A 27,697-nucleotide genomic window follows, 5' to 3' on the forward strand; every position below is an offset into this window, starting at 1 on the left:
AATCTCGACTTATCCAAAGAGGTGCTCGTTTGCATTCCATGAAGTGGGTTCGATGCAGTTAAACTGAAGCGAGTTAGATTTCACGAATGTATATTGATTTTTTTCATTTTCACAATGAATGATGCAACGCAGCAATAGAAGAGTCATGTTTCGGTTCGCATAGAAAGTGATTATTACATTTCTTCAGTTTATTATGTTCGAGCAGAAAGTATTACTTTTTAAGTCCGACTCAATTTGTATATCCATCAGATTTTCAGTCCGTCCGATATTCATTGTCATATAGACGAATGAAAGTTATGTTCCTCTAATTTCTGGGAAAATAAGTGCAGAGAAAATGTATTTTTTTCCTTTAAAAAAAAGAAAAAAAAGCAACCTGGTGAATGTTGCGGTTTATTATTTTGATCAAACTAGCACAGGCAATAAGATAAAAACAGTATATTTTAAGTCGTCAATTTCAACGAAGAAAACAAGAAAATATCGATTGATTGATCGCCTAAGCATGTTCTTTATTGTTTTGAGGGTCATCGTGATACAAATCAAAATCGATCCATCTGGCATTTTGTATCATTTTGTGGTTTATGCATGAGCCATGTTTTACCTAAGAGATGCTCGCTTCTAATGAACAATTCAATTAAAGTATAACGTATACTTTTTACTTCGTCAAACCGACATAGATTTTATTCTTGTTTTTATGTGCGATACAATTTTTCAAGAACCAAAATTATGGCGTCTGGCGCAAAATAGAGAAAAAAAATCAATTCCCTGTTTTTCCGAGCTAGAAAGAGTATACTAAAAAGCACCCACTATCAATAATGATTGTGAATAGCGAGGAGGAATAGAAAAAATAGTCCTCCACATCCGTCATGTTCTATTCTTGGGTCTCTTCACTAAATGAAGAAAAGCACACTATTAAAGGTAAATTGTATAAATTATTTCCATAGTCAAATGTGACTCGTTCTGGAAAACACCACTCTTAACTCCTTTAAGGTCGGTGGATCACTGAAACTACATGACACATTGAGATGGTAAATCATGTGGTTAATTTATTGTCATTTGCTAGCAAAAATGTATAAAAATTTGGAGCGCAGCCTACAGAACACATGATGTTAATTTTAACGTTGGAAAATAGCACTTCCGAAGAAGATTGTTCTAAGTTTGGTTCGTGTTTTACATTTTTCTGAACTTGACTGCCAGAAATATTATATTTACGCTATGACAAAATTATGATTTTTAGTTGAATATTGGTTACTTTTCCTTGCCTCCCGGAAAATTCCCGTGTGAAGTTAATAACAGTTATTCAAGAAAGCGTCACAAATACTTACAATGTACCGAAAAAGAAAAACTCCTTATCGGAGGTAACTTTTTTTCTTTTTGATGCGGGTAAAATGAATGGGCATGAGGAATAATAGAAGGTTTCTCGACGGAAAACTAGTAATCAAATATATAATTAACAGTACGTATGTCGATAACAAAGACTAGTAGCGAAAAGATTCTTTAAAAAAAAACGGGAGGAAGTTGTCTACGTCATATGAAAGTCTCCTTTCAGAAGTCGCGTGAACGTCTTCTTAAATTGATTATTCGCTAATGCATAACAAAAAGGGTTCATGGGGCTATTGGCGTAACAGAGAAAATAGGAAAACATAAACAAATGCTCGTTAATGCAGTACGGGTTCGAGCAAAACCCTTTGACTAGAGCTAACACATGGTAAGGAGTCCAACAAACAACGAAAGCACCTAAAATGAAGGATATTGTCCTGAAGGCTTTTCTGGCCCGGTTCTCAGACTTGGATTTCTGGCGCGCCATGTTGCGTTTCCGCTTGGATTTCAGCTTCTTGCCCAGCGACCGCACGAAGTCCGCCTTCTTCCCCTTCTCCGCGTCATCGACCGTGGAGGCCCTTTGGCTCGTCGTCGACTTCTCGTCCTCGATAGCCGCGGCCTTTACCTCCGGGCTGAGCGGCGCCGTTATTACAGTCGGGCCTGTCACCGAAGTCGACGCCACGGAGTATAAAGTAGCAGGAGTGCCCGCTTTAGTCTTTTCCTCTTCAACCTCCTCGACCTGGACGACAGATGTGACGGGTCGCTCGTCCAGATTCACAGCCACCGCCGTGTCCACCTTGACCGGGGTGGGTTTCCCCTGAACGGCGGCGGAGCGGATGAGGGCCGCCTGGAGGAGCGACGTCGTGCTCGTCGCAGCGTGGATCGGCGTCAACGGTTCCGTCGCGGGGAAACTCAGCGAGCTCGGTGGACTCTCCACGCCGGGCGACGCGACGATGATCGAACTCTCGTCCATGTACCGAAGCTCAGAGTTATCCAGCCCCACGAGGACATCGTAAGTGGCGCTCTCGTGCGAGTTGAGGATGAGGCTCTTGGGTCGCGAGCTGGCCCTCGTCGAGGCGGGGGAGTTGTAGCTGTTGGTGTTGGAGACCGGCGGGCTGCTCTGGAACTGAGCGGGCGGCGGGAGGATGATGGATCGGGATTGGTGGGACTTGACGGACATCGGGATCGACGACACCTCCGAGACGGAACGATCGCTCGGGGGGTCCGAGGCGATGTTCAGGTTGGACTTGGACAGCTTCGGGGTCAACGTCTTGCTCGACAGGTTTCCGACGGACCCGTTGTCTTCCGGTTGCGGGTCGTAGGTCATATCGATCAGATCCTCCTCTTGAGACTCGGCCATGGCGCGCAGCTGCTTGGCAGTGATCTGGTTCAAGGATTTCGACTTGTTGAGCGATTCCCGACTGGTCCTCAACGGCGGCGAGCCTTTGCCCTTCTCCTTGGAGTTGATTTTGGAATTATTGTTTTTGTCATCTAAACTAGTGCTACTGGCGCCTTTGGCGCCACTTTGGTTATCGTCCCTGGGCGAGAGGGTGGACTTGAACTGCTGGCTATTGGAGTGCTGCACTTGCATGTTCACCATGAGCCCCATGATGGTTGATTTCTTACGGTCGAGGCTCTGTTTTGATTTTGAGCGGACGACGTTGGTAACGCTGTCTTCGTCCGACTCGAAAGTCGGGCTCGAGGATCGTTCCTTCTCGACCTTGTCGCCGTTGCATTGGACGACCACCTTCTTGGACTCGTTCGAGAGGGTCCCGGTCGTGTTGGTGTTCTTCGAGGAGGGGGTTTTGTGACTCGAGTTGGAGTCCCCGGCCGCGCTGAACTGTCCGGGAGTGAGGCTCGTCGGCCGAAGCCTCTGGGCCGCCACCTGCGTCTTGTCGATCCCGATGCCGGCCGCTCGACCCGCCATCCCCGACATGGCGCCCGCGCTGAGGGCAACCATCGATTGCATCTTCCGCTGCTTCGCCTCGCTCTTCTTCTGCATGTCGTAGGCGACCTTGTAGATCCCGCCGTAGAGGACGAAGAGAACGATGAGAGTGGTCCAGAAGTAGCCGATGATGAGGGCCGTGTTGAAGACGGGGTCTTTGAGGAACTGGACGAGGCACTCGCCGGGGAGGAGGTCCCGGTAGCCGACGAAGTGCTCCCAGCCGAAGATGCTGATGAAGAAGAGGAGCGCGGGGACGACCCAAGTGATGGCCACCATCCAGATGACTTTGTTCTTGGTCCGCCAGCTCCGGTAGCGCGCGGCGATCTTGACCGAGCAGAACCGATCGATGGTGATCAAGAGGACCGTGTACTGGGAGACGAGGCAGACGGTGTAGTCGACCGAGAGCCATAAGTCACATAGGAGTGGGCCGAGGTCCCAGTAGCCCATCAGCAAGTAGATCGTGAAGAACGGCATCGATACAGTCCCTGAAACAATGACAGATGAGTAAAGTATGTATATTTAAACGAATCATAATTGGACGTATTTCTGCCCAACGGAACTATGTGCATTAAGACATGAGCCCTGAGACCCGTAGGAATATATGCATAACAGGGCTCACGTCATAATGCACATAGTTCCGTTGGGCAGAAATACGTCCCATTGCACTAAGTGGATGCACACTTGTCGACATGGTATCAACAACTGGTACCAACTTGGTACCGTATTGGTCATATTGCTCAACAGTGAACAACGTGGTAAGAACATGTAACAATGTTGAGACAAAGTTGATACCATGCTGGTTCCATATAGATCCAGTGTCAACCGTCTAGAATTCTTGACCGTGCTCATTTCCTGATTTTTCCATGTCTTTCAGGAGTTCATTCTCTGACAAGAAACGAAAATTTTCTCCCACTTTTCCAGGATTTCCTTGCGAAAAACCATCGATTTTTTGTACTTTCATCCGATTTTTTGGCGCTTATTCAAATTTTCAATCCTAAAAGTGCTCCTGATGTTTATATCATCTATTCAATGAAATTTTCCCTATTATTATGATGAGTTGTAGGTTCAATATGTCATTCTAGGTCAGTAATGGTGGCTCAGGAGCGGAATAGCATAAACCTTAATAACAACGAGTACTTAAAATTTCCACAAACTTTAAAAACTAAATGGTCTCTGAGCGATAGAAGAAGAGATTCTCTGAAGGCCCCCTGTTTTTCCCCAGTCGTCCTACACTTCCGTGCCAAGGAAGAACGCCGTATGAAGCTTCAGGCGTTGCCAAATTTCCCTCGATAAAATACGAATTTCTTGGTCAACTTATGAATAATTATCTTCCAATGTTACATAATTAAGATAATAAGATAATTTTGTTCGCAAATCAACCGAAAAGTCCTGAAAATTTCAAGGGAAAATATTCATAAATTTCCCCGGAAATGAACATTTCATCACAGAAAATTTGGGAATTCTCTAATGTTCATACGGCGCTCTTCCTTAGCACGGCAGTAGACACCATGTACTATGTTTTGCGAAAACATAATACCATATTTCACTCACCAAAATGGTGCCAACGTATTCTTTTTAGCAAGGGCAAGTCTGCGCAACAGATAAGCTCTTTTTGAAAAGACTTGTAGATATGCCTGGTTTGCTTAACGCTATTTGCGGGATAGAAACAGGAACGCAGACTAATGTGGCACTACTGAGCGGAAAACGAGGAGAGGCGGGAGCTGAAACTGGAGATAAGTGCTAAATACGAAGGAAACTGGGAGCGATATACAACTGCACTCAACAGCCGGGGCCGTAAGCGCACATAGTCATCGGCTCCATGGAAATCGCGGAGACAAAACCTCACTCCATCAACTATCGGCTTCAGATGACACCGAAAGTGCTCGCCCTCCGCCCCTCGTGCCGCGCCGCTCACCTCAGCCCTGATTTTTTAATGAACTTAACACTTGATTAACGTCCTTTTACTGTCAACGCGTCGATACGTATTGCGGTTCCCGCTCTCATGTTTGCGCTTTTCTCCGCTTTCCTTTCCCCTCCCATTCCTCAGTTAATGCGCTTTTAATTGAGCTATTCTCAGTCGCGCCGCCATTCACACATACGCCACAGCCGGCTGGTGATCATTAAAAGGTGGTGCCAGCATCTTCTTGTTATAAGAAAGAAGAAGTAGTTGTTGTAGTAGTAGAAGAGTAGTAGTAGTACACGGAGAAAAAAACTTCGTGCGTGGGACCCGAAGTTTAGGTCATATGGATCTCTGAAGTTTTCGGATTGAGCATCTGAGCACTTAAGGTCCAGCTGCTGAGGTTTGGATCACACATCTGAAACTTCAGTTCTTACATCTGAAGTACTTCGGTTTTCACATCCAAACAACTTCGGTTCTCACATCTGAAGTACTTCAAATGTAAGAACTGAAGTTTCAGATGTGTGATCCGAACCTCGACAGCTAGATCTAAAGTGTTCAGATGCTCAATCTGAAAACTTCAGAGATCCATATGACCTAAACTTCGGGTCCCACGCACGGAGTTTTTTTCTCCGTGTAGCGACTACGGCTATGAAAACTTCCGTAGTTAGTTTGTTTCCGCAAGAATAACATTATCATGTGAGCCGAAAGGGTTTTGAGGCTTACATCAAAATTTACCCGATGTAACTTTATGTAACACGACTACGTTCACCTATACTACCGTGCTGAGGAAAAACACCGTATGAACATTCAAAAGATGCCAAACTTCCACAGGTGGAATGATTATTTTTGAGGAGAGTTATCAATGTTTTCTCTTGAAATTTTCACAAAATTTAGATGTGACCGCGAATTAAAGTCTTTGAAATAGTGGAAGAAAAATTTTTCCGGATTTTCCTGAAAATAAATATTTTATCAAAGCAAATTTGGCAACGTCTGAAGGCTAAACTTGGTTTTTCATCATTTGCATCTGCTACAATTTACCAACAAGGCTTTTTATTTAAAAATAATCTAATCAAACTGCATTAAAAAGCACAACGAAAAAATGATAAAAGCAATAAGTGTATCTGGAACGATATACGTACATCTAGCCGAAGAGCAATGGGTATGAAATTGTAAAGAAAAAAATCAATGAAATTGCAAATGCTTCTCGCCAAAATTTAACGCTATATTGCTGTGCTGTTGTACCTATCGCACTCGTACGGCCTGCCTAAAAGCAATCATTCCGTTTGAATTGATTAATTTTTAATCGACTTCTCTATAATAGAACAAAAGCTCTTTCTGATGAATCCTGTGAACCAAGCACTGCCTCGAAGTAGAAAAACTGATCCACCAACTCTCTATTCGAGTCACTAGAGCAAGCCCCATTCATTTTTCGACCGCATTCTACACTCATGGGGTGAAAATAGTTCAAGTCCCCTTTCAAATCCCAGGGATTTCCAAAACATCATTCAACTCAGAACCACCGGATTCACATATATGATATACATTACCTATGAAAATATCAGTGGCCGCCAATGAAGCTATGAAGTAATTGCTGGGTTGCCGAATTGACCTATCTACCATGAAGGCTAACAGCACGAGAATATTACCGCCAACGGTTAAGACAATGCAGATACCAATTACCAGCGCGATGAGAATACTTTGCCACAGCGCGAATGGAGGAAGCACCGGGGTAAGTGTGATCTCCTCCAAAGAGCTGTTCCCCAAACCTGCACAAAACAATCAGAATAAAATTCGTTTGTACTTCTCTTAATAAAAGTAAAGTGCCTAAGGTAACACGGATTGTAATAAATCACACTTACATGGTAAAATGGATCGCTAAACTTTGTATTAGGCACTTAACTGATACGGAGCGTTTTTTAATCTCAACCTGCCTCTAGAATGGAGCTTTTGCGTGTGTCAGGAATTTGCGGTAAAAGTTTTGATTCCTGTGTACAATTTTGCGCGAAACACTATGATGCCACTGGTTTTTTCTGAAATCAACCCCGAAGCTCAAAAAAAGCTCTCGAAGTTGAGGTCGTAATGAACGGGATATCCCACGCTCTCCTAAGACTCCACCTCTATATCATGACAAACTCTCTGTCTAAAGATAAGGAATAAATACTTTAGCAGGGTTGCCGTGTTTTCAGTTTGGGAGTCCCCAAAGAAAGTGGCAACCCTGTTAATGTATTTACTCCCTATCATCGCACAGAGAGCTTGTCTTAGGAGAGAAGTCATAACTGCACCTTAATCGGCCCGCATTGAATCCGCAAAATGGCCAAGAAAAACTTTTGAATGCTTTCCTCTAAAGCTACGTTCCCGAATTTTAAATCCCCCCAAGAGTCCCTTCCGAGTTTTAAAACTTTCAGTTGTTTGACTTTTTTTGAGTATTTTCTTCGCCAAAATAATCCACAGTTATTTTCTTTAGGTGCTACTGCACCAATGACAATATTTCAGTCTTGCCTCTTTTCTCTCTCCTCCCTGTCCTTGCCGCTGAATATTTCTGTAATGCATTGTCACAATTCAATGGTGAAAGTTCGAAACCACGTATATCCACCGCGATGTTTCAAAATCTCCGTTCCCACGTTATGATTTCGTAGAGAAACAGACCAACATTATAGCTTGAAATTTTTACAGAATATTCCTCTAACAGATATGAAAAATCCAGGAAGTTTTCAAGTAATTACGATTTCTAGTTTTCCGAAGAAAAAAATTGAAATATGATAGGAGGCCTGAAAAAACGTAAACGAATATGCGTGGTTTCGGACTTTGGCCATCGAATTGCAAAGTTTTGCCCATCCATTTCATCCTCTTGCTTAAGGTAGAAAAAGCTCGGGACTGGCCGTTAGTTAGACTCTCGGCCAGTTTGAATCAGTTTCAGAGTTTTAACATAATGTATCGAAGACAAGGTCTGAGCTACAGGTAAATTTCGCAAGTTCTCTCTTCAAAATATTGCATAAAAATGGATTTACACATCGGAAAGCTCGGAAATCAAAGACTTAACAAGATATTAACAAGTCTAGTTAACACAGATCAAATGGAAATTGGATTATACAATAAAGACGCCATTTGTATTTTCACCATTAAACGAATGTTAATTGAAAACACGTATTTATCTTGTTTAGGAGTTGGCTTTCAGACTTCCCGTTGTTAGATTCGTTTTCCTCTTGAAATTTTGAAGAGAAACCATATTCCGTTGTGCTTTAAATCATACCTATGGTCTTGAGGCCCATTTAGATTGCATTTTGCAAAAAAGAACCAAGAGCATTTCAGTGTCGCTAAGATTGTGCATATCGACGGTGAAACTACGAAACCACGTATCTCGTTTGCGGTGTTTAAAAATCTACGCTCACATTTTATTTTTTTGAAGTAGACCAAATCAATATCATTCCTTAAAATTTTCACGGAATTTTCTCCGCACGAAGAGAAAAAATCACAGAAATTTTCAAGACTGGACGTTAAGTAGTTTTTCATTTAAAAAATAAAGTATGACAGGAAGTTTGCGACGTCGCAAACCGAGATACGTGGTTTGGTAGTTTCACCGTCGATATGTTCTTACCTTGCAAATATAAACTGATTGTCTAAACAAGTTGTATCTTTACTCCCAAAAAATTGTGAATTCAAGACAAAAATTACCTTTGTAAATTTAATTGTTTGCATGATTTCAGTAATAAAATTGCAAAGAATGTAAATCGCACAATCTTAGGAACATTGGAATGCTCTTGGTTCTCTTGGTTTTGCAAAATTCAATCCATTTAATATTATGTTAACGAACCTGCAGGACACCATACACGCGGCGGCGCAATTTGCCAGCAAAATCAGGAATCGAGGAGAAATACGACGAATCTCTCAAGGTTAGAGAGGGCTTATTAACTGGATAACTGTGAGAAATTCCTTCTCGCTTTCAACAAAGTATGGTCTATGCGAAGGTCGAACAATTAGTAACCGAGTGAACCAGGCGATTTGCGGGGATTAGCGCGTATCGAATGTTGCTGATTTGACTGGCGGACTCGGTGCGCTCGTACGGGTTCTTGCGGAGACATTCGGGAAACTCGCTCCGCGCGACAACGCTACGCACATCTGCAATTAAAGCCTCCCGCTCAAAAAGCGGAAACGAGAGATTTTAGGAAGCCATAATATACGTTTGCGGTTTATCCTCCAGCCGGCCGCGAACCTAATGAATTACGAACGGCCGCAACTCTGGAGCTTTCAATTTGGGCTTTCGTCCCTCCGCACGCAATTCTTAATCGTGCTTCAACTATTTCATTCTTCCGAGGGCTCCAGGACATTTCGTCAACGATTTTTTGTCCGCGCACCTGGTTTGTCCAGTAGTTTACGTCCCCACGCGTAAAATAAGCAACAGTTACTTGGTCCAAACATTATATTTTAGTCTGTATGTAAAATCATATTGACACTACCGAAATGAGAAAATTTAGAGAGAAGGAGGTGTTGTTATGGTGATTGGTGACTCATTTTTTAAATGAAATATTACTTTCTCCTTTCGATTCATCTTTTCAAATTATCATTGGTGAATGTTTGGTTACATTTCTATCCTTAAAATTTTCGATGTACAATATACCTTATATACACTTCTTTTTTTTCAAAAAGAAAATATTACTTCATTTTAAAAACATTTACATTTTTAAAACGTAGCAAGTCCGTTCTGAGAGATGGCATCGATATTAATATCATTTAGCCGTAGTGGTGTTGAAAGAAACCGTACAAAAATGAATGAAAGATGGAAAAAAAACCAAGAAGCACGCAATCATTGGTACTTTTACATCGACCTTTTAGAGTCAAATGAAACATTATATTTTCCTTTACATATTTTTTCCATCTATTTAAATGAGAATAATCCACGCAGAGTGTGCAAAAATTTCAAAATCACTAGTTGAAAAATGCTGACTCCGCGAGTTTAAATATTAGAGCCGTACACAGAGCGAAGCGGCCTACAAACCTAAGTGGATACTTCACGCATTGCGCAATGCTTGAAGTATTCATTTAGGTTTGTAGGCGCCAAAGTAGGTTGCACGTTGACCACCCTCCCGCCAAGCCGCGCCGCAGCGTGCCACGGCGCCTTAAGCAACTATTTCACAACAGAGGTGTTGCACAGTATCATACGAAATTGAAAGCGCTCCAACATATTAAGGATGACAGACATTCTTTCAGAGTACGGAGCTTCCCTCGCAAAATAAAGCAAGATATTCCGGCACAAAAAGAGAGCGGTAATCCAAAAACTCGGGAAGTGATAGCATCCGTATTTAATGACGTTTAGCATAAGTTTTTAATGCCATTAGAGGAGAAAGTGACTCAATATAGGCAGAAACATTTTTGAGTATGCAGTCAAGAAGATTTGATTTTAAATCAAGAAGGAAGTAGTTGAATGAAAGCGGATTTCTGTTTGATGTAAGTGACTTTTCTTTTTATGTAAGCATCTTTTCTTCTTTAAACAAGCATTATTTTCTTTATTGATTCATGAGAAAATTCTCTCGGAGGTAAATCCGAGCTTATTTCTGCTTGCATCGAGTCACTTTTTCCTCTTATGAAGTTCAAAAATCATGCTAAACTTTCTTGAATACGGATACTAGGACTTACATGTATTCACATTTGGACCTATTAACTTTGGGTCTCTATTGGTAAGTGGACCAAAACTCCCCTGCCGAAAAAAACGCATGGACGATGGACGTAAACTACCAGAAAAAACGGGTGCGTGGACAAAAAATCATTGTCGAAATGTCCTATAACCCCCGGGTGACATCATGAGATTCTTACTCCTCAGTTGTGACAATTCTAGGGAATTGGCACCTTAGTGTTCACAAAAACTCAGAATTTGGTTGGCCAGCTTAACATTTCGATGGCTAAAGTGCGAAAACACATATCGACGGTGCAGGTCGGCAGTCACATAACTCGGTTTGCGACGTCCCAGACTTCCTATCATACTTTATATTTTCATAAACGGAAAAATACTCAACGGCAATTATTTAAAACTGCCGTGATTTTTTTTCTCTGTGCAAAGAAAATTATGCAAAAACGTCAAGGAATGATATTAATTTGTTCTCCTTTAATAGATAACATAGAGGCGGAGATTTTCAGACACCGCAAACGAGATATCGTCACCTTCCAGGCAAAGTATCACAAGCGCCAAGCGACGTTTAAAAATTTCCGCCGCCATTATATTTTTTTACAGAGAAATTGTTCAACGAAGCTGTCCGAAAATTTCACTGAATTTTCTTTGTGCTGCCGATAAAATTTAGTGAAATTTCCAAACAGATTCAACGAACAATTTCTCAGTAAAGAAATAAAATGGCGGCGGAAATTTTTAAACGTCGCATGGCGCTTGTGATACTTTGCCTGGAAGGTGACGATATGTGATTACGGACTTACGCCGTCGATATCTCCGTTTGCGATACGATATAGCAGACTTCCTTTCATACTTTATTTTTTCTTCGGAAAACTATCCAAGGTGATTTTTTGAAAACTTCCGTGATATTTCTTCCCTATCATCAGAATACTCAGTGCAAATTTTAAACTAGCTCGTGTCTTTTCGAAGAAATAAACTAGGAGCGGGAATTTTGAAACGCCGCGATGGAGTTACACGGTCTCGCATTTTTGCCATTGATACCAACAAAGAGACGGTAATCGACAAGGACCGTCTTTGGGCCCACCACAAATTTCCTCAACTCTGCGATTTTTTTCTCAATGAAGGTCTATATTTTACGAATTGCATTGATTTTGTCATTCTCGGTCTCTTTTCGGGTCTAATACTGGCCTACACATAGGTCAAAAGGCCGGTATCGGCGAAAAATGCCATTTTAGGGTTTGCGGTCAGTTGCCAAAAAATCCACTTTTTTGTGCCAAAATCGGCCCTCTGACCTGAGTCTAGGCCAGTATTTGTCCCAAAAAGAGACCAGAAGTGACAAAATCATGATCCATTCCGTAGAAGATAGATAACATTTTATGGTAATGAGCAAAAAATCATAGAATTGAGGAATAATATTTCGCTAGGGTGGGCCCAAAAACTGCCTTTATCGATACTCCTCCTTTTTAATAGTTTTCAAGATACTTATAAGTTCATTTTTTCAAAAATGAAGTATTATAATCCGGTTCGTCGCTTATAAAGTGGAGAAACAAGAATTTATGGGTAAGATCAGGAGTGACTCACTTGAATTCAAAAGTGTCGTGTTGTTGGCTGCAAGCATCGTTGACGATAGCTGATAAAAGTTGGCCAGGCCTTGATCATAATCGGATAGAACCGAGTCATCGTTACCCCAGGAGGAGTACCTACAATTCAGAAACAAAACTCAATACAACAACGTAGACAAGTACGGAAAGTTTTTCCTAAAAATGACGAGACACCGGGGCATTATAAGGAAAATCACCCAATCGGTATAGATTATAATTGATGAGGGTATGCAAGGGCTCGTTACAAGTACTCTAAGGGCAGTTCCATATACATTATGTGCGGCCGGGAATCCTGGACTCTAGGTCACAACATACACATACAAGCTTAAATCATTCCGTGACTAGGGTGGCTAACTCATTTCCACCTTATGGCATAATTTGCCGGTCTCTACACAGATATCTATTTTTTAGGGATCGATACACCATATCGACGGTGAAACTACCAAACCACGTATCTCGGTTTGCGACGTCGCAGACTTCCTGTCATACTTTATTTTTTAAATGAAAAAATACTTAACGTCCAGTTTTGAAAATTTCTGTGATTTTTCCTCTTCGTGCGGAGAAAATTCTGTGAAAATTTCAAGGAATGATATTGATTTGGTCTACCTAAAAAAAAATAAAATGCGAGCGTAGATTTTTAAACACCGCAAACGAGATACGTCGTTTGGTAGTTTCACCGTCGATATATTATATCTTGTTAAAACTTTTGGAGTGAAATTTTGCCGCGAAAAAAAACCCCAAATGTTATGAATGCGGAAATCTATTCGCCTTACGGACTGACTTGCACTATTACGGAGCGGAATCTGCCCTTGTTGCGGAGTGTCATGGCGCTATGTAGACTCCAGCGGGCTGATTATTGAAATTGATAGACAAAGCGATAGTCTTATAGGACAGAATGAAAACGGAGCGATCATATTGGTAGTAGCGGGTTGTTGCAATGGACAAAGGAGGTAAGAAGTAGACAAACCAACGGCAACCGACACTGTCACACGCTAAATATAGCAGCTGAATGTGGAAGTCAACAGTCATCGCTCAACGGCTGAAATTTCGCGAATTCGAGTTATTTTCATCCAGATGTAGATGTGTGTCAAATCTACTCGAATAGCTCAGATAAAATCCAACATTAGTCCGATGGTTGTTGAGAATCGTTGCTGAATTTTGCGCGTCGCGCGCAAAATTCAGGCATCGAGCCGATGTCTTCCTCATTCAAGCCACATTCAGCTCCCACATTCAGCGTGTGGTTGCGGCATCACTCTATCATCGCTCCTCTTGGTCTTTAAGAACCGCCCGTTTTAACCAATGGGATCCCTGCATACTCCCTATGTCATCTTTGTCTATAGCTTTTTCTATCAATTTTAATAATGAGCCCGGTGCACTGAAATCACTTCTCGATTTTTAATAGTGTATTATAGTGACAGTGCACAGGCGGAGCCACCTGCAGGCTGATCGTTGAAATTGATGGAAATAGCGCTAGTCAATGAAAACATAAGGAGTATGGAGCGATACTATTGGTTCTTACAATTTGGTTCTTATAGAAGGGAGAGAATGATGGACTGACTGAATAGGGTCTCTCGTGGGTTGCCGTTAGTTAGTCTATTACCTACCTCCTTTGTCCATTGCAACCACCCACTTCCACCAATAGGATCCCTCCGTATCCTTCTTGTCTTCTTTGTCTATCACTTTGTCTATCAATTTCAATAATGAGCCCGGTACACTGAAATCACTTCTCGATTTTTAACAGTGTATTATAGAGATAGTGCAGAGGCGGGGACAGCTGGAATCACTGCTGGTAATTTTGCGCGGCGGCAAGCCTCGTAAGTCTCGATAAGAGGCGATCAAAGGGGTTGGTGGAAGGCTCTCCTCGTCATAGTGATGGTGTGATACGACGTTATTAGGGTAGTTTTAGTGGTTTCCCGGCTCGGAGGCCTCCATTCTTTGAACGGGCGAGCGTGTACACACACATACGCGCGTCCAATATTACCCGCCTCCACGATCCTACCCGTCATCCGTCGACCGTCAAGTCCGTTTCCGTATGAGCCACGGTTAGCGCATCCTCCGCTGTGTCTCGAGGCTCACCTCTAAATGCACTGGATGCTTTTTTCCGTAGCACGGCGGCGTGACGACATGAAACGATCGAGCTTTATCGGAGCCAATAACATGCTCCTCGCGAAACAGACGCGGGGGGGGGGGGGGGATAAAGGCGAGGTGAACACGATGCAGGGGCTACGGCAAACACGAATCTCGGCGAATTTGTGACGGGCTCTAATTAACGCGGTAGGCTATCGTGTGTATGTCGCTGGGATTGCTGTCTCCAGGCCACCTCTTTACCGATGGTGAAAAAAGTAGCTTGGATCAAGAGTCCAGGCTCTTAAAACCGTTGACAAGAAAAAATACTCTTGATTCAATCGGATTTTTCCTTGAATCGAAGAGCCAAGCATCTTGATTTAAGCGGATTTCCATTTGAATCAAGAGTATTTTTTCTTGTCAATGTATTTAAGAGTCTGGACTCTGGATCCAATCTACTTTTTTTACCAGTTTTGATTCTTTTTCCTTGAAATTTGCAGATATTTTAGCTTAAATATTGAACAAAATTGTCTGAAAATTTTGAAGACGAATATTCACAATTTTCTCAATAAATTCGTTTTTAATTGGAAGAGATATGGCAACGTCTGGAGGCTCATAGGGCGTCCCTCCTCAGCACGGCAGTACAGGTCTCCAAAATTTGCGTCGCTTTTGGCGCGGGCGGGAAAGAAGTAGGTGAGAGCTTATCGATTGACCTACCCCTGGTAATTGTCCCAAACGGATGCGATGTCAGACAGGTTGTAGGCGGGCTGGCACTGCTCCGTGTACAGCCTTTGGAATGTAAATCGACACAGCCTGTCTTTCTCCCTCCGCAGTTTCCTGAAAGAATAAGAACGCCGTATTACAGGAAGCTCCGAGGAGTTACCGGTTTTCACATGCATTTTTCACGAATAAGTGACATTGAAGGTGAACTCGAGTAAGATAAATGCCATGTCTACCAAGTGCATTCACGCTTCGTTGCCAGCTAGAATAATTGAGACGACTCGTTAAACTCCGATACCTTCTCCTTGGTCACGGCGGAGCACATGTAGGGTCCGTGTCGGTAAGTTTGAGGTTAGGTGGATCGCATTTTGCAAAAAGGGAACCAGCGCGATTACAGTGTTTTCAAAATCGTGCAAATAGAGAATTCGCATGCAAATATTTTATTGCTTCATCTGAAAGTGTTTAAAGAGCGGAGTTCACAGTTTCTTTATAATTTTTTTCTGATATGGGAAATAGTATAAAAATACATTTAAAAGTGAGAAAATGCACCGCCTACTGACGTCATCTGGCCGCATTTCCCATTTAAACACACGTATTTTAGCAGATTAGCTAATTTTGTCATATCTTCTCCAATAATTGTTCAATTCATGAACCAAGGGTATCCTCGTTTCAGTTCACTCAGTAGTTTCCACTTAAACACGAAATTCATCAAATTTCAAACACCTGCAAATTCTCTATTCTCCTTTTCTTTTAAAAATACTCAATCTATGTACAGTATTAAAATGTACACAATTATATTCCTTTGAAATAACAATATTGTGGTGGGAAGTCAAGACTGTTTGCTATTCTGCGATATTTTTTAGATGATCATGAAGAAGCAACATTTTTACAACACTGTAATTGGGCTGGATCATTTTTGCTAATTGCGATCCAGGTGATGGAGCTCTTAGGGCCAAAAAGGACAGCCAATCTAAGTTTCAGGACATTTTGTCAACGAGTTTTTGTCCGCGCACCTTTTTTGTACAGTTGTATATGCCCGCACGTAAAATAAGCAACAGTGACTTGGTCCAAGCGTCATATTTTTGTCCGTATGTAAAATTATATTAACAATATGGAAATGAGAAATTGAGAGAGAAGGGGGTGTTGTTGTGGTTGCTCATTTTCTAAATGAAATTTTATTACTTTCTCCCTTTGAATCATCTTTTTAAATTGTCATTGGTGAATATTTGGTTTTATTTCTATGCCTAAAATATTCGATGTATAATATACCTTATATGTATAAGTACTTTTTTTATTTTTTTTAAATTTTTTCTTTACGAAAGTATTACTTCATTTTGAAAACATTTATATTTTTAAAACGTGATAAATAATTGTAAAACCTCTTCCAAGCGACATTAATCTCAATGAGCCGCAGTTGTGCCGATAGAAACTGCAAAAATGAATAAAAGAGGGGAAATAACGAAGAAGCACGCAATCTTTAGTTTTAACCCATCTGTACATCGATCTTGTAGAGTCAAATACGTTAAATTTTGGGCGTTTGGTTGCGCGTACACCTCGCTGCACCACAATAAAAGCACAAAACGTAAAAGAAAAAATTAAAGTGCTTTGGAAATCATTAAATTTGACACGGAACCACCAACACATTATATTATTATTCTTCTTTGATAAATTGATACATATTTTTCCCATCAATTTAAATGAGAATAATCAATGCAGAGTGTGCAAACATTTCAAAATCATGAGTTAAAAAACGCTGACTATGCGAGCATGAATATTAAAGCCTAACAGAGCGAAGCGGCGTGCTGCCAGCGCGAGAGACTCACTGGCGCCTACAAACCTAAGTGGATACTTCACGTATTGCACAATGCTTGTAGTATCCGCTTAGGTTTGTAGGCGCCAATGCTCGTTTCGCGCTGGCGGCGCTTGAAGCAACTATTTCACAACAGAGGTGTTGCACAGTATTATACGAAATTGAACGCATTAAGAACGACAGGCATCCTTTAAAAGTACAGATCTTTCCTCGCAAAATAAATCATGATACTTATCGTACACAGGAAAAATCTAGGAGCCTTTAGCTGAGGCAAATATAGAGGTTTATCCGGTTCAGGTATAACAAGGTGGGAATTTCTTGAAAGATAATTAAGTCCTGTTACACCAAAGAGGCGTATAGAGAGCAATTGTCGTTTGTATGTACATAAGGGCCAATTGACTTTGGGTCTCAACTGGCACGTGGACCAAAAGTCCTGTGCCGAAAAAACGCGTGGACGTAAATTACTGGAAAAAACAGGTGCGCGGACAAAAATCGTTGACGAAATGTCCTAAAACCGCCAATCCATGAATTGAAATCATCCAGAGTGATTTATTATTACGATTGTCATGATCCACCGTTTGTTAAGCACGTATTTGAAATAGTTTGTGTGTATATTTACTCACAGATGAATGCTTATTTATGAACATTTTTGACAATTTTGGTTCGATATTGGAATCTGAGGGTTGGCAGTGACATTTTTCGTTTTCAAAGGTTGGCTGTTCTTTTGGGCTCTAAGAGCTCCATATTTCGACGTGTCTGTACTCTCCCGACATGGGTTCTTTAGGTCACAATTTCTAAGAATGGTAGCATCGCAATGTAATCAGGAATGGCAACTTATTTCAATTTTATTGCAATAAATTTCAATGAGAAGTGCCCCTTCAATCAGCAGAGAGGCAGCATACACGACACTCTAATACAGTAGCAAGAATTTCACCATGTAATTGGAATTTATTTTGCAATCTGTCCTACTTGCGAACAATATTTCTTCCACATCCCTATTGAAATAAAAATATTTAGGAACACATGACAAGTAAAATAAGTATGAAAATTAGCAGATAAATGAGCAATTTAGCAGAATTAGCAAGATAAATGATTTCGATAGCTTTAAATGAATCGAATTGGTTTAAAAACAACCATGATGATTGATAGATAGTACTGTACGAGAATCATAGCCCCGTGTTTGTTAAATTAAAATAATTTGTGTAGTTGTAAGCCCCGTTCATATTAATGTCGGTTCAATATTCGATTTTGCATCAATTTATCCTCCCGCGTCAATTGTTATGGGAACACTAGAGTCTGACCCCGTGGAAACGATGATTGCGAAAAATCCCGCAATTTTCATTCCTGTGATTCAAACTTGGGACAAACACCATGGAAACGTTCCGTGGAGACAAGACCTCAGTCGTGTACTGCCGTAAAAATGCCGTATAACCATTCGATGGTGCCAAATTTCTGAAATTTTCAGACTTTTTACATCCAATCACGAACGAAACGAAATCCTGTGAAAAATCTATGAAGAAATAATCACAAAATTTCCTGAAAATTCGTGATTGGTGAAAGGAAGTTGGCAACGTTCGATGGCTCATACGGCGTTCTTACTTAGCTCGGCGGTGTAGGTCTCTCAACGGGCATACTTCCAGGCTAAGGAAAAACGCCGTATGAGCCTTCAGGTGCTGCCAAATTTCCTTCGATAACGTGCGACATTCCTGGAACATTTTCGGTATTTTTCTCCCAATTTTTTACAGGATTTCATTGACAATTTAACCTACAGCATCTGAGAATTTCAAGGGAAAATATTCATAACTGTCCTCTAAAATTAATATTTTACTGCAGGAAATTTGGCAACTCTCGAATGCTCATACGGCGTTCTTCGGCGTTGCACCACTATTTTACTTCGCAATGAGGCAGAAGCGTAAGATGGTCCCTCGTGAAGGGTACTTCCCTCCATAATCAAGAGCAGTTCTTGCGTAAGACTATTTTCCCAAAAGACCGAGCAAGATTTGACGGTGACATGGAGGAGGGCATTCACGGAAAAATTCCTGATGAGAAGTACTCCGAAACGAAGGAGGAAGGTAATGAAAAATGAATAAATACGGCGAGGAAAACATCCTCGTCTCATTCGTACCCCTCCCATGTTTGTTCACGAAGCGTGGATCGCACGGATGGAGGGGTCCCAATGATTCTGCTTTGATTTAGTCATTTTATTTTATGGCACAGTAAAGGGTGGAGTAATTAAACCTTACTTTGTTAGCGTCTGGAAAAACGGTCCTTTGTACTTTTTCTAAATGGACGCAGCGCTCTTCCAAGTTTTATTCCATTCCGGAGGAGAGAGAGAATCTACTCATAAGAATGCAATGGTGTCCCGCTTGATTCATCACAGTACGTTACGGTCCAGTTACACGATCAAATTGAGCCATCAAATTGGGCCTCTCATTGGTCGCATTCAGAATGCGACCAATGAGAGGCCCGCGCTGGTCACAGAATCGTGTTTTGATTCTTGTTGATCAGCTAAAAATATTAAGACTCGTCCAATCAGTAACTTCCTACTTTCAGTATTGACCGAGATATCGCGCTGTGATAAAATTCGGTTTATGACGTCATCCACCGCGGAAGTCGTACCCTTGGTTTCTTCCACCTTGCTTTCATACGAGTTATATACACTTTGAGTAACCAGAGCAAATGTGTGTTTCCCTGACCAATGAAAGAAAGCACCGGATTTGGGTTGCAAACCCTCTGGCGATGAATCCATATTCGTCCGGATTATTGGTTTGCAAATTCCATGATCCGGCGATCGTCAATTATTTATTATTTATTAATTTTATGTATGATCTAGAAATGAAGGTATAAAAAAATATGCTGATCATTTCTATTCAATGGGAACAAACCCAAGGAGAGGTTAACGATCACTGAATATTCAAGTATTGTCCAAAAAAGTAGAATGAAAGTGTAGAAAAAAATATGGAACCTATTTGTGTATGAATCGTTATCGCTCAAAACTATGGGCCAATGTAAATAGGATGTATTTGTGCTAAAAGGACGTATTTATGCTAAAAGTATGTTGCAAGCAAACCCTATGCACATAGTTCCTTTTAGCATACGTACACTAGATAATTTTATGTATCTATCATATCTTTTTGATCGTGTAATAGCACAATTTTCAAAAGGCTTATTTCAATGAAACGACGCAACTAAATAAATGGACGATAAGTTGCATCTATAGAATATTCGTGAGGCATTATCATGAAATTTCTCGGGCATCTTTTTCAATACTTACGAGTAAAAAAGCATCACCCACTTGAAACTTTCCCATAGATAATTTCAATTTGTCATTTCGGGAGCTTTGGATGTAAGTTGTTTCACAAACGTGTGTTCACGGTGCATCAAATACAGCATATTTGATAAAGATTCTCTGAGAGTTTTGGGGAGCACTCATATCCATTTGAAAGCGGTTAAAACTTTTTGGAGGATGATGGATAGAATCTAAACGAATAGAAGGCAGACAACCGCACATCAAGCTGAAAAAGACGGCGAAGAATGGTGGACAAAGGAACCTGTTTCACCGAGGCATGAAGCGAAAATGAAGCGAAAGCTGAGGCCGATACGCTAAACGAAAAATTCACCGGTCGCAAAGTGGTTGTAGATAAAGTTTTAAGCGGATGAAATTCGGGGAGTTCTGAGCGGATCAAATGCTGAAATGAAGGAATGTGAATCATTTCATACTTGCCGGCTAATTCTTCTCGAAGTTTCAACTTTTAATTTACTCCAAGTTGCATACATAATAGATTGTAATGAAAAGTTGCGACAAAGACTCATGGCCTAAATTATGAGCTACATGACACACCGAAAGTGCAATAATTAGAATATAATATTTTTTTGGGTCGTTGTTATTTATTTGCACTCCAGAATATGCGAACTGACTATTGACGGTTGAATCAAATATTTGATCAAATCCTCGTTACAAAAAACGACGCTTTAAGTCAAAATAATATCTCAAGAACAGTTTGTTTCAGCGTGCTTAACGCGGTCCATCTAATGATCGGACCACTAGACAAGGTTCAAATTTCAGCAATCTGTTACATTTTTCTTAACCAGAATTTCACTTAAAATACGATTCACACAGTAAAAGTTACTGAAACCAACTCTTAACGAAGATATTAATGTTTATTACACATTGGTTACGAGGAATTCGAACTGCCCGCTCACAAGACACTCAAAGCTCTACGTGAGTCAAATCGCGCACTACAACGGTTTCACCAAGCTTCTCAATCGAGCAATGTTCATTTCCCACCATGTGTTGTCCAAACTATAAGCAATTTGCTATAGCTGAGCCAAAGCGTCAAGATCGAGGTTGCCAGATTTTTATATCGCAGAGACTGTCATGATCACGTTTAGCGCGCAATGTGAATCACGTAGAGCATTGAGTTTTCATGAGCGAGTGGTTTGAATTCACGCATTAAGAATCATTAACTATCTTCGTAAGGTATTGATTTCGGTAATTTTCGTTTTGCGCATCGTGTTTTACGTGAAATTTTAGTCAAGAAACACGTATCAGAATGCTGGAATTCGTACCTTGTCTAGTGGTCCTTTTGGGAAAATATCAGGTTCTTACAGCACGAAACCATGATTACAGGGCAAAGGAAAATTACACATGGAGAATTTGTGCAAATGACAAACACGTTAGTCGTGCAAGGATATATTTAAATTCAGACCCCGTCTACTATAATATATCTCAGGTTGCGAGGAAACTTCAATATTTTGATCACTGCCTGCGCCCGGCGGATGAGAGAAAAAGAGGTCGCAACTTAGCATGTATTGCAAACCTTTAAAGATACCCAGGCGGAAGTTGGAGCCCCCTCTCTCCCCATGAGAGCTTTCACCGGCGGGACTTCAACAAAAAGCCATGCACGTGAATGCCAAGCTTACCAAAATCAACAAGTTTAGTTTTATCGCCGCATTTCTCAAGCTTCGCCTAAGCTTCGCTCAATCGAATCTGTACGAAAGTTATGCCTAATATTTTATCCCGAATGTATATGTCACATGCAGTCAGAAATCGGTGGCAATTCGCAAGTGATATGCGTGTCAACTCGTTAAATCACCATAATTTGCGCCGACGTGCCATGCTGCAGGTTTTATCGGTAGAGAACTTCAAAAGCACTACCTGGAATGGGGAGCGCCTAAAGATCTGGTGATACTATCCGCTTTGTTGGGTAGTTAGTTTAGTTGCTCATCCGAACCGAACCTAACTACGGTCACTGATTTCACTATACATTCACTCGCTTTGCTAGCTGGCACCATACATTCAAGAGGAAAAAGATTCTGTTTCAATTCTACACATCGCATTTATTACTTTCTTATCTTGTTTCTTCACTCCTGAATGTTTACATTTTTTCTTTCAACGCAAGTAGATTGCAATTCGCAGGCGCGGCGATTTTACTACTGCGATCCATATGTACCACGCGGTGTATGTTTTCGCTCAATATTTCCAAATCCGATTTTTTACGACCCAACTCGACGAAAATCCTCGAACGAAAATTTTGTCCCTGTAAACTAAGATCCATTCGCCAGCGCAGACGCACAGTATGGAATCTCATGGACAAAAATTGAAAATCAACATTCCCAATATTGTTATGATATTCGTGATCAGGACAATTATTCTGACACGAAGGTATACTTTTTTCTGATTTTCTGTCAAAACCCCGTATAGATATGGGTTTGAAGAGGAAGTTAATGCGATCGAAAAAGAACTATCCCATGAGAAATACACGGTTTTTAAGTTGTCGACCTTTAATAACTTTTATCGATAACTAGGTATATCTAACTGGGTGGTTAACATTTTCTCATTCTTTGGACACACAACTTCAATCCTGCAAAATAACTTTTGCGACTTTTTGCGACTATCGGAGATATTTGCATGTAAAAATTGGTTAAAATTACGTTAAATGCAGCATTTTCAGTAGCAATGTTAAGTGTCAAAATTCTGAAATACGTGTATTCTATACGTGTATTTAGCGCACAGCCAAATTCGACCTATTGGGAAATCTCTCGGATGCTTGAAAAGTCAAATTCGTTAAAGCAAGATCCAGTGTGGAGCTTAAACTTTTAATTATTTAGTTTATTCTATTAAATTAATTTAAATGTAATCCACCTCATTTTCAAAAAATTACGTGTTGACTTGATTTTATGAGTTTGAGCAGATTTTAAATACTATTTTTAAATTTATATTTAACAGCGATATATAAATATTATTATCTGAAATATTATAGATTGTGGATTGTCAATTATAGAGCAGATTCCTCTAGTTAGGTTAAGCTACCGCCAAATTTTTTAAGTTTGAAGATTTTCTTTTACTACTTTAATTATATTAATTCTTAATAGTGGGGTATCTAATCCTAGTTTTTGACAGAAATTTATATCTTTATTGTTAAGATTATCTAAATTTTAAAAAATTTACTTATTTACAATTTGGTTTGTTAAATCAATATCTCATACCTCTTACGGTTCCGTACGTCACTTTTTACGGTGCCTTTGAATTTTATCCACACCGTTTATGGAAGTTCCGCATTGTGAGACATTTGTGAAATGCATAGTACAATGTCAGCATTGGCGAGGCGTAAATGATCGATTTTCGACATTTTACTTTTTCATTTGAAGCTATGGCAAAGAATCGATTATCAAGGTGTTCGTTGCGAACACACAATGTATCGATCCTATTCCATAGTGTAAATGGCAGATCAATCGATACATCGCAAAGCACGCAGTGCAATTTCCATCAAACGCTGTTCGATGAGACTAAGACGAAAGAAACCATATATATCGAGGATAGAATGCACCAACGTATTGAGGACTGTGATCCATTTTGCACCTCAAAACGTCGCTCCTCTGACGTAAGGGCGTATCTCGATTTATGCATGATACCCAGAGAACATGGCTTTATATGTAAAACGGGGCTCATGTGGAAATTGAGGTAATCTTTTACGCCATAAAGTGGATCGAGTCAATTGGGGAGGTCGGACATGAAATTTTTTACTAAAACTGCGAATTTTGATGTCTAATTCGTCACATTGTTTTCAAGGGGTGCCTCTAGAGGAAAATTGTACGAGGAAACCAATGATACCTCTTTTTGAACCTCAAAGTTTTGTATAAACGGAGTTATAAGCGTTTCAAGTTTCCAAATTTTTTCCGACCTCTCCTATTGACTGGATCCACTGTGCGTCAAAGGGGTGACGAAAAAACTCGGAGGGGTTGCAAGAACTTAGTGTTTGAAGAGATTTCATATTTCTTGGTGTATATGATCGAACCCTCAAATTATACGTTTTTGTAACACTCGCAACTGTCCCATCGAACGCAGTTACATGTGTGTGTGTAAGTGGTTTGTTAGACGTAGGGTTGGTGGGTGGTTCAAAGGCGTTTTTATTTCTCTCAAGTTGGCAGGGGCGCCATGAGCCAAACCACAGCTTGGGTAGCGCCCTCGGATCATCAATCATTGACCGATAATGGGGCGGCGTGGCGCACAACAGCTGTTGCTGCTATTCATCTCCGTACTCAGATTAAGCAGATCTGTAAAAAGAGTTGTCACCTTTCAACTGCATGACGGCACCTGCGGCCGTAGTTTGTACCGTCATGATTTCCCGGTCCTAATCGTTTATTGACTTGCTCTGCGACAAAGTTGTGAAAATGCAGTCGATGCATTGGCCTAGAGACAAGAGAGATTGAAGGAAACTTGGTGCGAACGAAAATGGATCGTATTCGATAGTGGTTCCATGTATCGTTTGGTTCGAAACAGTAGAAAATAACCCCAAACAAAAATTTTAGGATTTAAATTAGATAAGCCGAAAACAAGAAAATTCCTATAACAATTTCACTTTTCATTTCCATTTTGAACTCATAAGAATCAAAAATCTATCACAAAATACCTATTCCCTTAGATTTCTAAATCGACTTTTTGAGGCTATGTTTACATGTTGAACCAATCGATATTTATACAATCTCACGTGTTTGATGTATCGAATACCATCCAGATAAGATTCGTTTTTAAGTTCCCCGAGGAAGATTAGCAACGTTGAGTGAAAGAACTCGCCTCACCAAAATTTCAACCATCAATATTGAGAAAAGTACACTACCGTTAAAAAAATAAATTATTGTAGAAAAACGATTGTCGTCCTTTGTTTTTTAATATCAGAAGCATTAAACAAATTTATAGCAGATAAATCTATTCTAAATATGTGAGGCTTCTATCCGCCATCTTGTTGTTGAGCCAGTTGCCAGTTCTTGAACGCATTGCCATTAGTATATACAATAAAAATGTATAGGTAGGTCGAAATCAAAAAGGGACCCCTATCAGCTGAGCGCTTAAATGTGATCAGTGAATATATTATTCTGAAAGGCACCTAATGAATAGTTTTCTATGTATCGTTTTTCTACATAGATTTATAAAGTTTTTACCGATGAGAATAGTATAATGTATTTGAAATGGACTACATTTTGCAGTAAAGTAATTAACATTTCTGGCTCATCTATAAAAGCATCCATCTACGGACGGAAACAAATGGCACAAATGTTGTTTTTAAATTGAGACGAAAGTAGTAGTTCTAGTCGCAAAACGTTGCGCAAATAAACTCCCCGGTAGTCAAATTTTGTAAATGACCTTCGTCGAAAAATACCAATTATTTGGACTGCATTTTGCTGTAGAGAACTACCTACTATTATTTCTAGCTAATCTATAGAAGGACCTATCTTCATCGAGAATTCAATGGCAGGTTTTTTGACCCTAAAATGATCTGGAAATAGTAGTTCCTGATTGCAAAATAAAGTATATTTTTGAAGTTTGGTTCATAGACACCATAGAAATGTTCATTTTCAGCTGTGTTGTTATGAATATCCATCTCTTTTGATTTTCCTTTCCGTAAAAAAATAATGACTTAGCCTTCGAAAAAGTCGTTCATAATTCGTTCACTTTAAATATCAATTGTCTCGCATGTGTTTCTTCGACGCATTTTCAGAAACCCGAGAAAAAAGCCCGAGGGAATCATGATTTATCTACTTTGTTTGTTTCTTTTTTATCTTCCAGTGTAATAGACGTAGTCTCGGAGGGAGAGTGGGAAGCCGCCATCAAAGGGACTTTTTTCCTGCGGCTGGCGTCTTTTGGAGAAATTTATCGCGGCTGCAAGATCGGGCCGGAAACGGGGAGATTCGGCGGAGGGATCGCGGACAAATGAGCCGTGTGACCGAGTGCTCCGACGGCGCTGGATGTGGGTCGTCGAAAAAGAATCAGAGAGTCATGCAGAATTAAAATGAAAAGGCGCGAGCAAAAAGGTAGCTGAGCGGGGCCGTGAGCACGCTGATGTTTTATTCAGCTTGTATCGCAGGATTGACAATTCCCAAGCGATCCCTACACCTCTGTACGGACGAGGCCAGACACACGTACACACGGTCTACAAATACTCCCTGCTCTACCATCCCCGCTTCGCTTTCACTTCGTTACACTGCCGTGCTAAGGAAGAACGTCCTATGAACCCTCAGGCGTTGCCAAATTTCTCCTGGCAAATCACAAAATTTCAGGAAAATTTTTGAATATTCGTCTACTAATTTCTCAGATAATTTTATTTGAAATTTGATCTAAAACTCCTGAAAGTTTAAAGGAAAAATATTCATAATTTCCCTCTAAAATAAACGTTTCATCGAAGGAAATTTGGCAACCCTCGAATGTTCATACGGCGTTCTCCCTCAGCACGGCGGTACAGCTGGCGGATACATATTATTGCCCCTTAAAAATTGAACGCAACACCGTATCCGCACATCGTACGCTCTCCATCAGGGTAGACAAACGATCTCCTACACGCTAACCCGACAAATTAGCCTCTAATGGTTTGCCGGATAAAGTGAGAATTAAAGCACAACAAAACATGCACCTTCATCAAAATTTCATGCTCAAAATTTTGTCATTGAGCCATCAGCTCGCGCGCCCATCGAAATCAACGTATGACAAACGAACTTCATTTTGCAATTAGGAGCTACTGTCAGGTTAGAAACAATGAATGTGCTGTTGATTTCCCTAAGCAGATAGGTGAATCCATGAACCGGCCAGGGATAGTATTTCCCTGTTGCAAAAGTTAGTCCAAATGGTATAGGAGAGTGAACCTCCATGTTCGGAAAGTCACTTTTAATAAAGCGTTTTCTCTTTTTCCGGAAATTCTCTACAAATATAAATGCATTAAGTAAAAAAAAAAAAAAAAAACAACAGCAACAAAATAACAAAACCCGAGCCTTAAAATTCCTTTCGATCATAAAGTATGCGAAAAATTATTTGTACCACGATTTCACTTAAAAAGACTTACATTTTTTGATGAACCGCGCATTTAAATGAACGCGAAGATATCCAGGGATATTCAAACATACTCTTAACACCCGAGGATAAGTACTACCTATCATAGCATTTCATTGTTTTCTTTGTAGTTATACTTTAATCCTTCACGATAATACTGCAATTTTAATGGGATTTTTTTTACGAAACTATAAACTACCCAACTGTATTAAATTCGCGTAGGCAAGAATCCGTGTCAAGATTGGATTTGTCTCAAAAATATTTTATTCTTAAATTCAATGATTTTTCCTTTTTTTCTTTTCTTTTTTTAGGAACGAATTTTCACTATACTTTCTTCCTTTATTAGAAGAAAGGGTCAATATTCTCTTGAGCAAATCCTCCGAACTTGAAGTTTGAATATGT

The 27,697-nt window shown here is 40.4% G+C and overlaps 1 protein-coding gene across 2 annotated transcripts in view; it reads right to left on the reverse strand.

Annotated features, from left to right (window-relative positions):
* Window positions 1-377: 377 nt before the first annotated feature.
* Window positions 378-27,697, reverse strand: part of mAChR-B (muscarinic acetylcholine receptor) — a 210,965-nt gene continuing 183,645 nt past the window's right edge. For both annotated transcript variants that reach the window (XM_019059487.2, XM_019059486.2), the window contains exons 4-7: window positions 15,162-15,281; window positions 12,361-12,479; window positions 6,710-6,928; window positions 378-3,747 (exon numbers count right to left, since the gene is read on the reverse strand). In XM_019059487.2, coding sequence (XP_018915032.2) covers window positions 1,520-3,747; window positions 6,710-6,928; window positions 12,361-12,479; window positions 15,162-15,281 — 2,686 coding nt within the window. In that variant the 3' untranslated portion in view covers window positions 378-1,519. The remainder of the gene's footprint in view (window positions 3,748-6,709; window positions 6,929-12,360; window positions 12,480-15,161; window positions 15,282-27,697) is intronic.

This window comes from Bemisia tabaci, chromosome 4 (assembly GCF_918797505.1).
Source record: "Bemisia tabaci chromosome 4, PGI_BMITA_v3".
NCBI lineage: Eukaryota > Metazoa > Arthropoda > Insecta > Hemiptera > Aleyrodidae > Bemisia > Bemisia tabaci.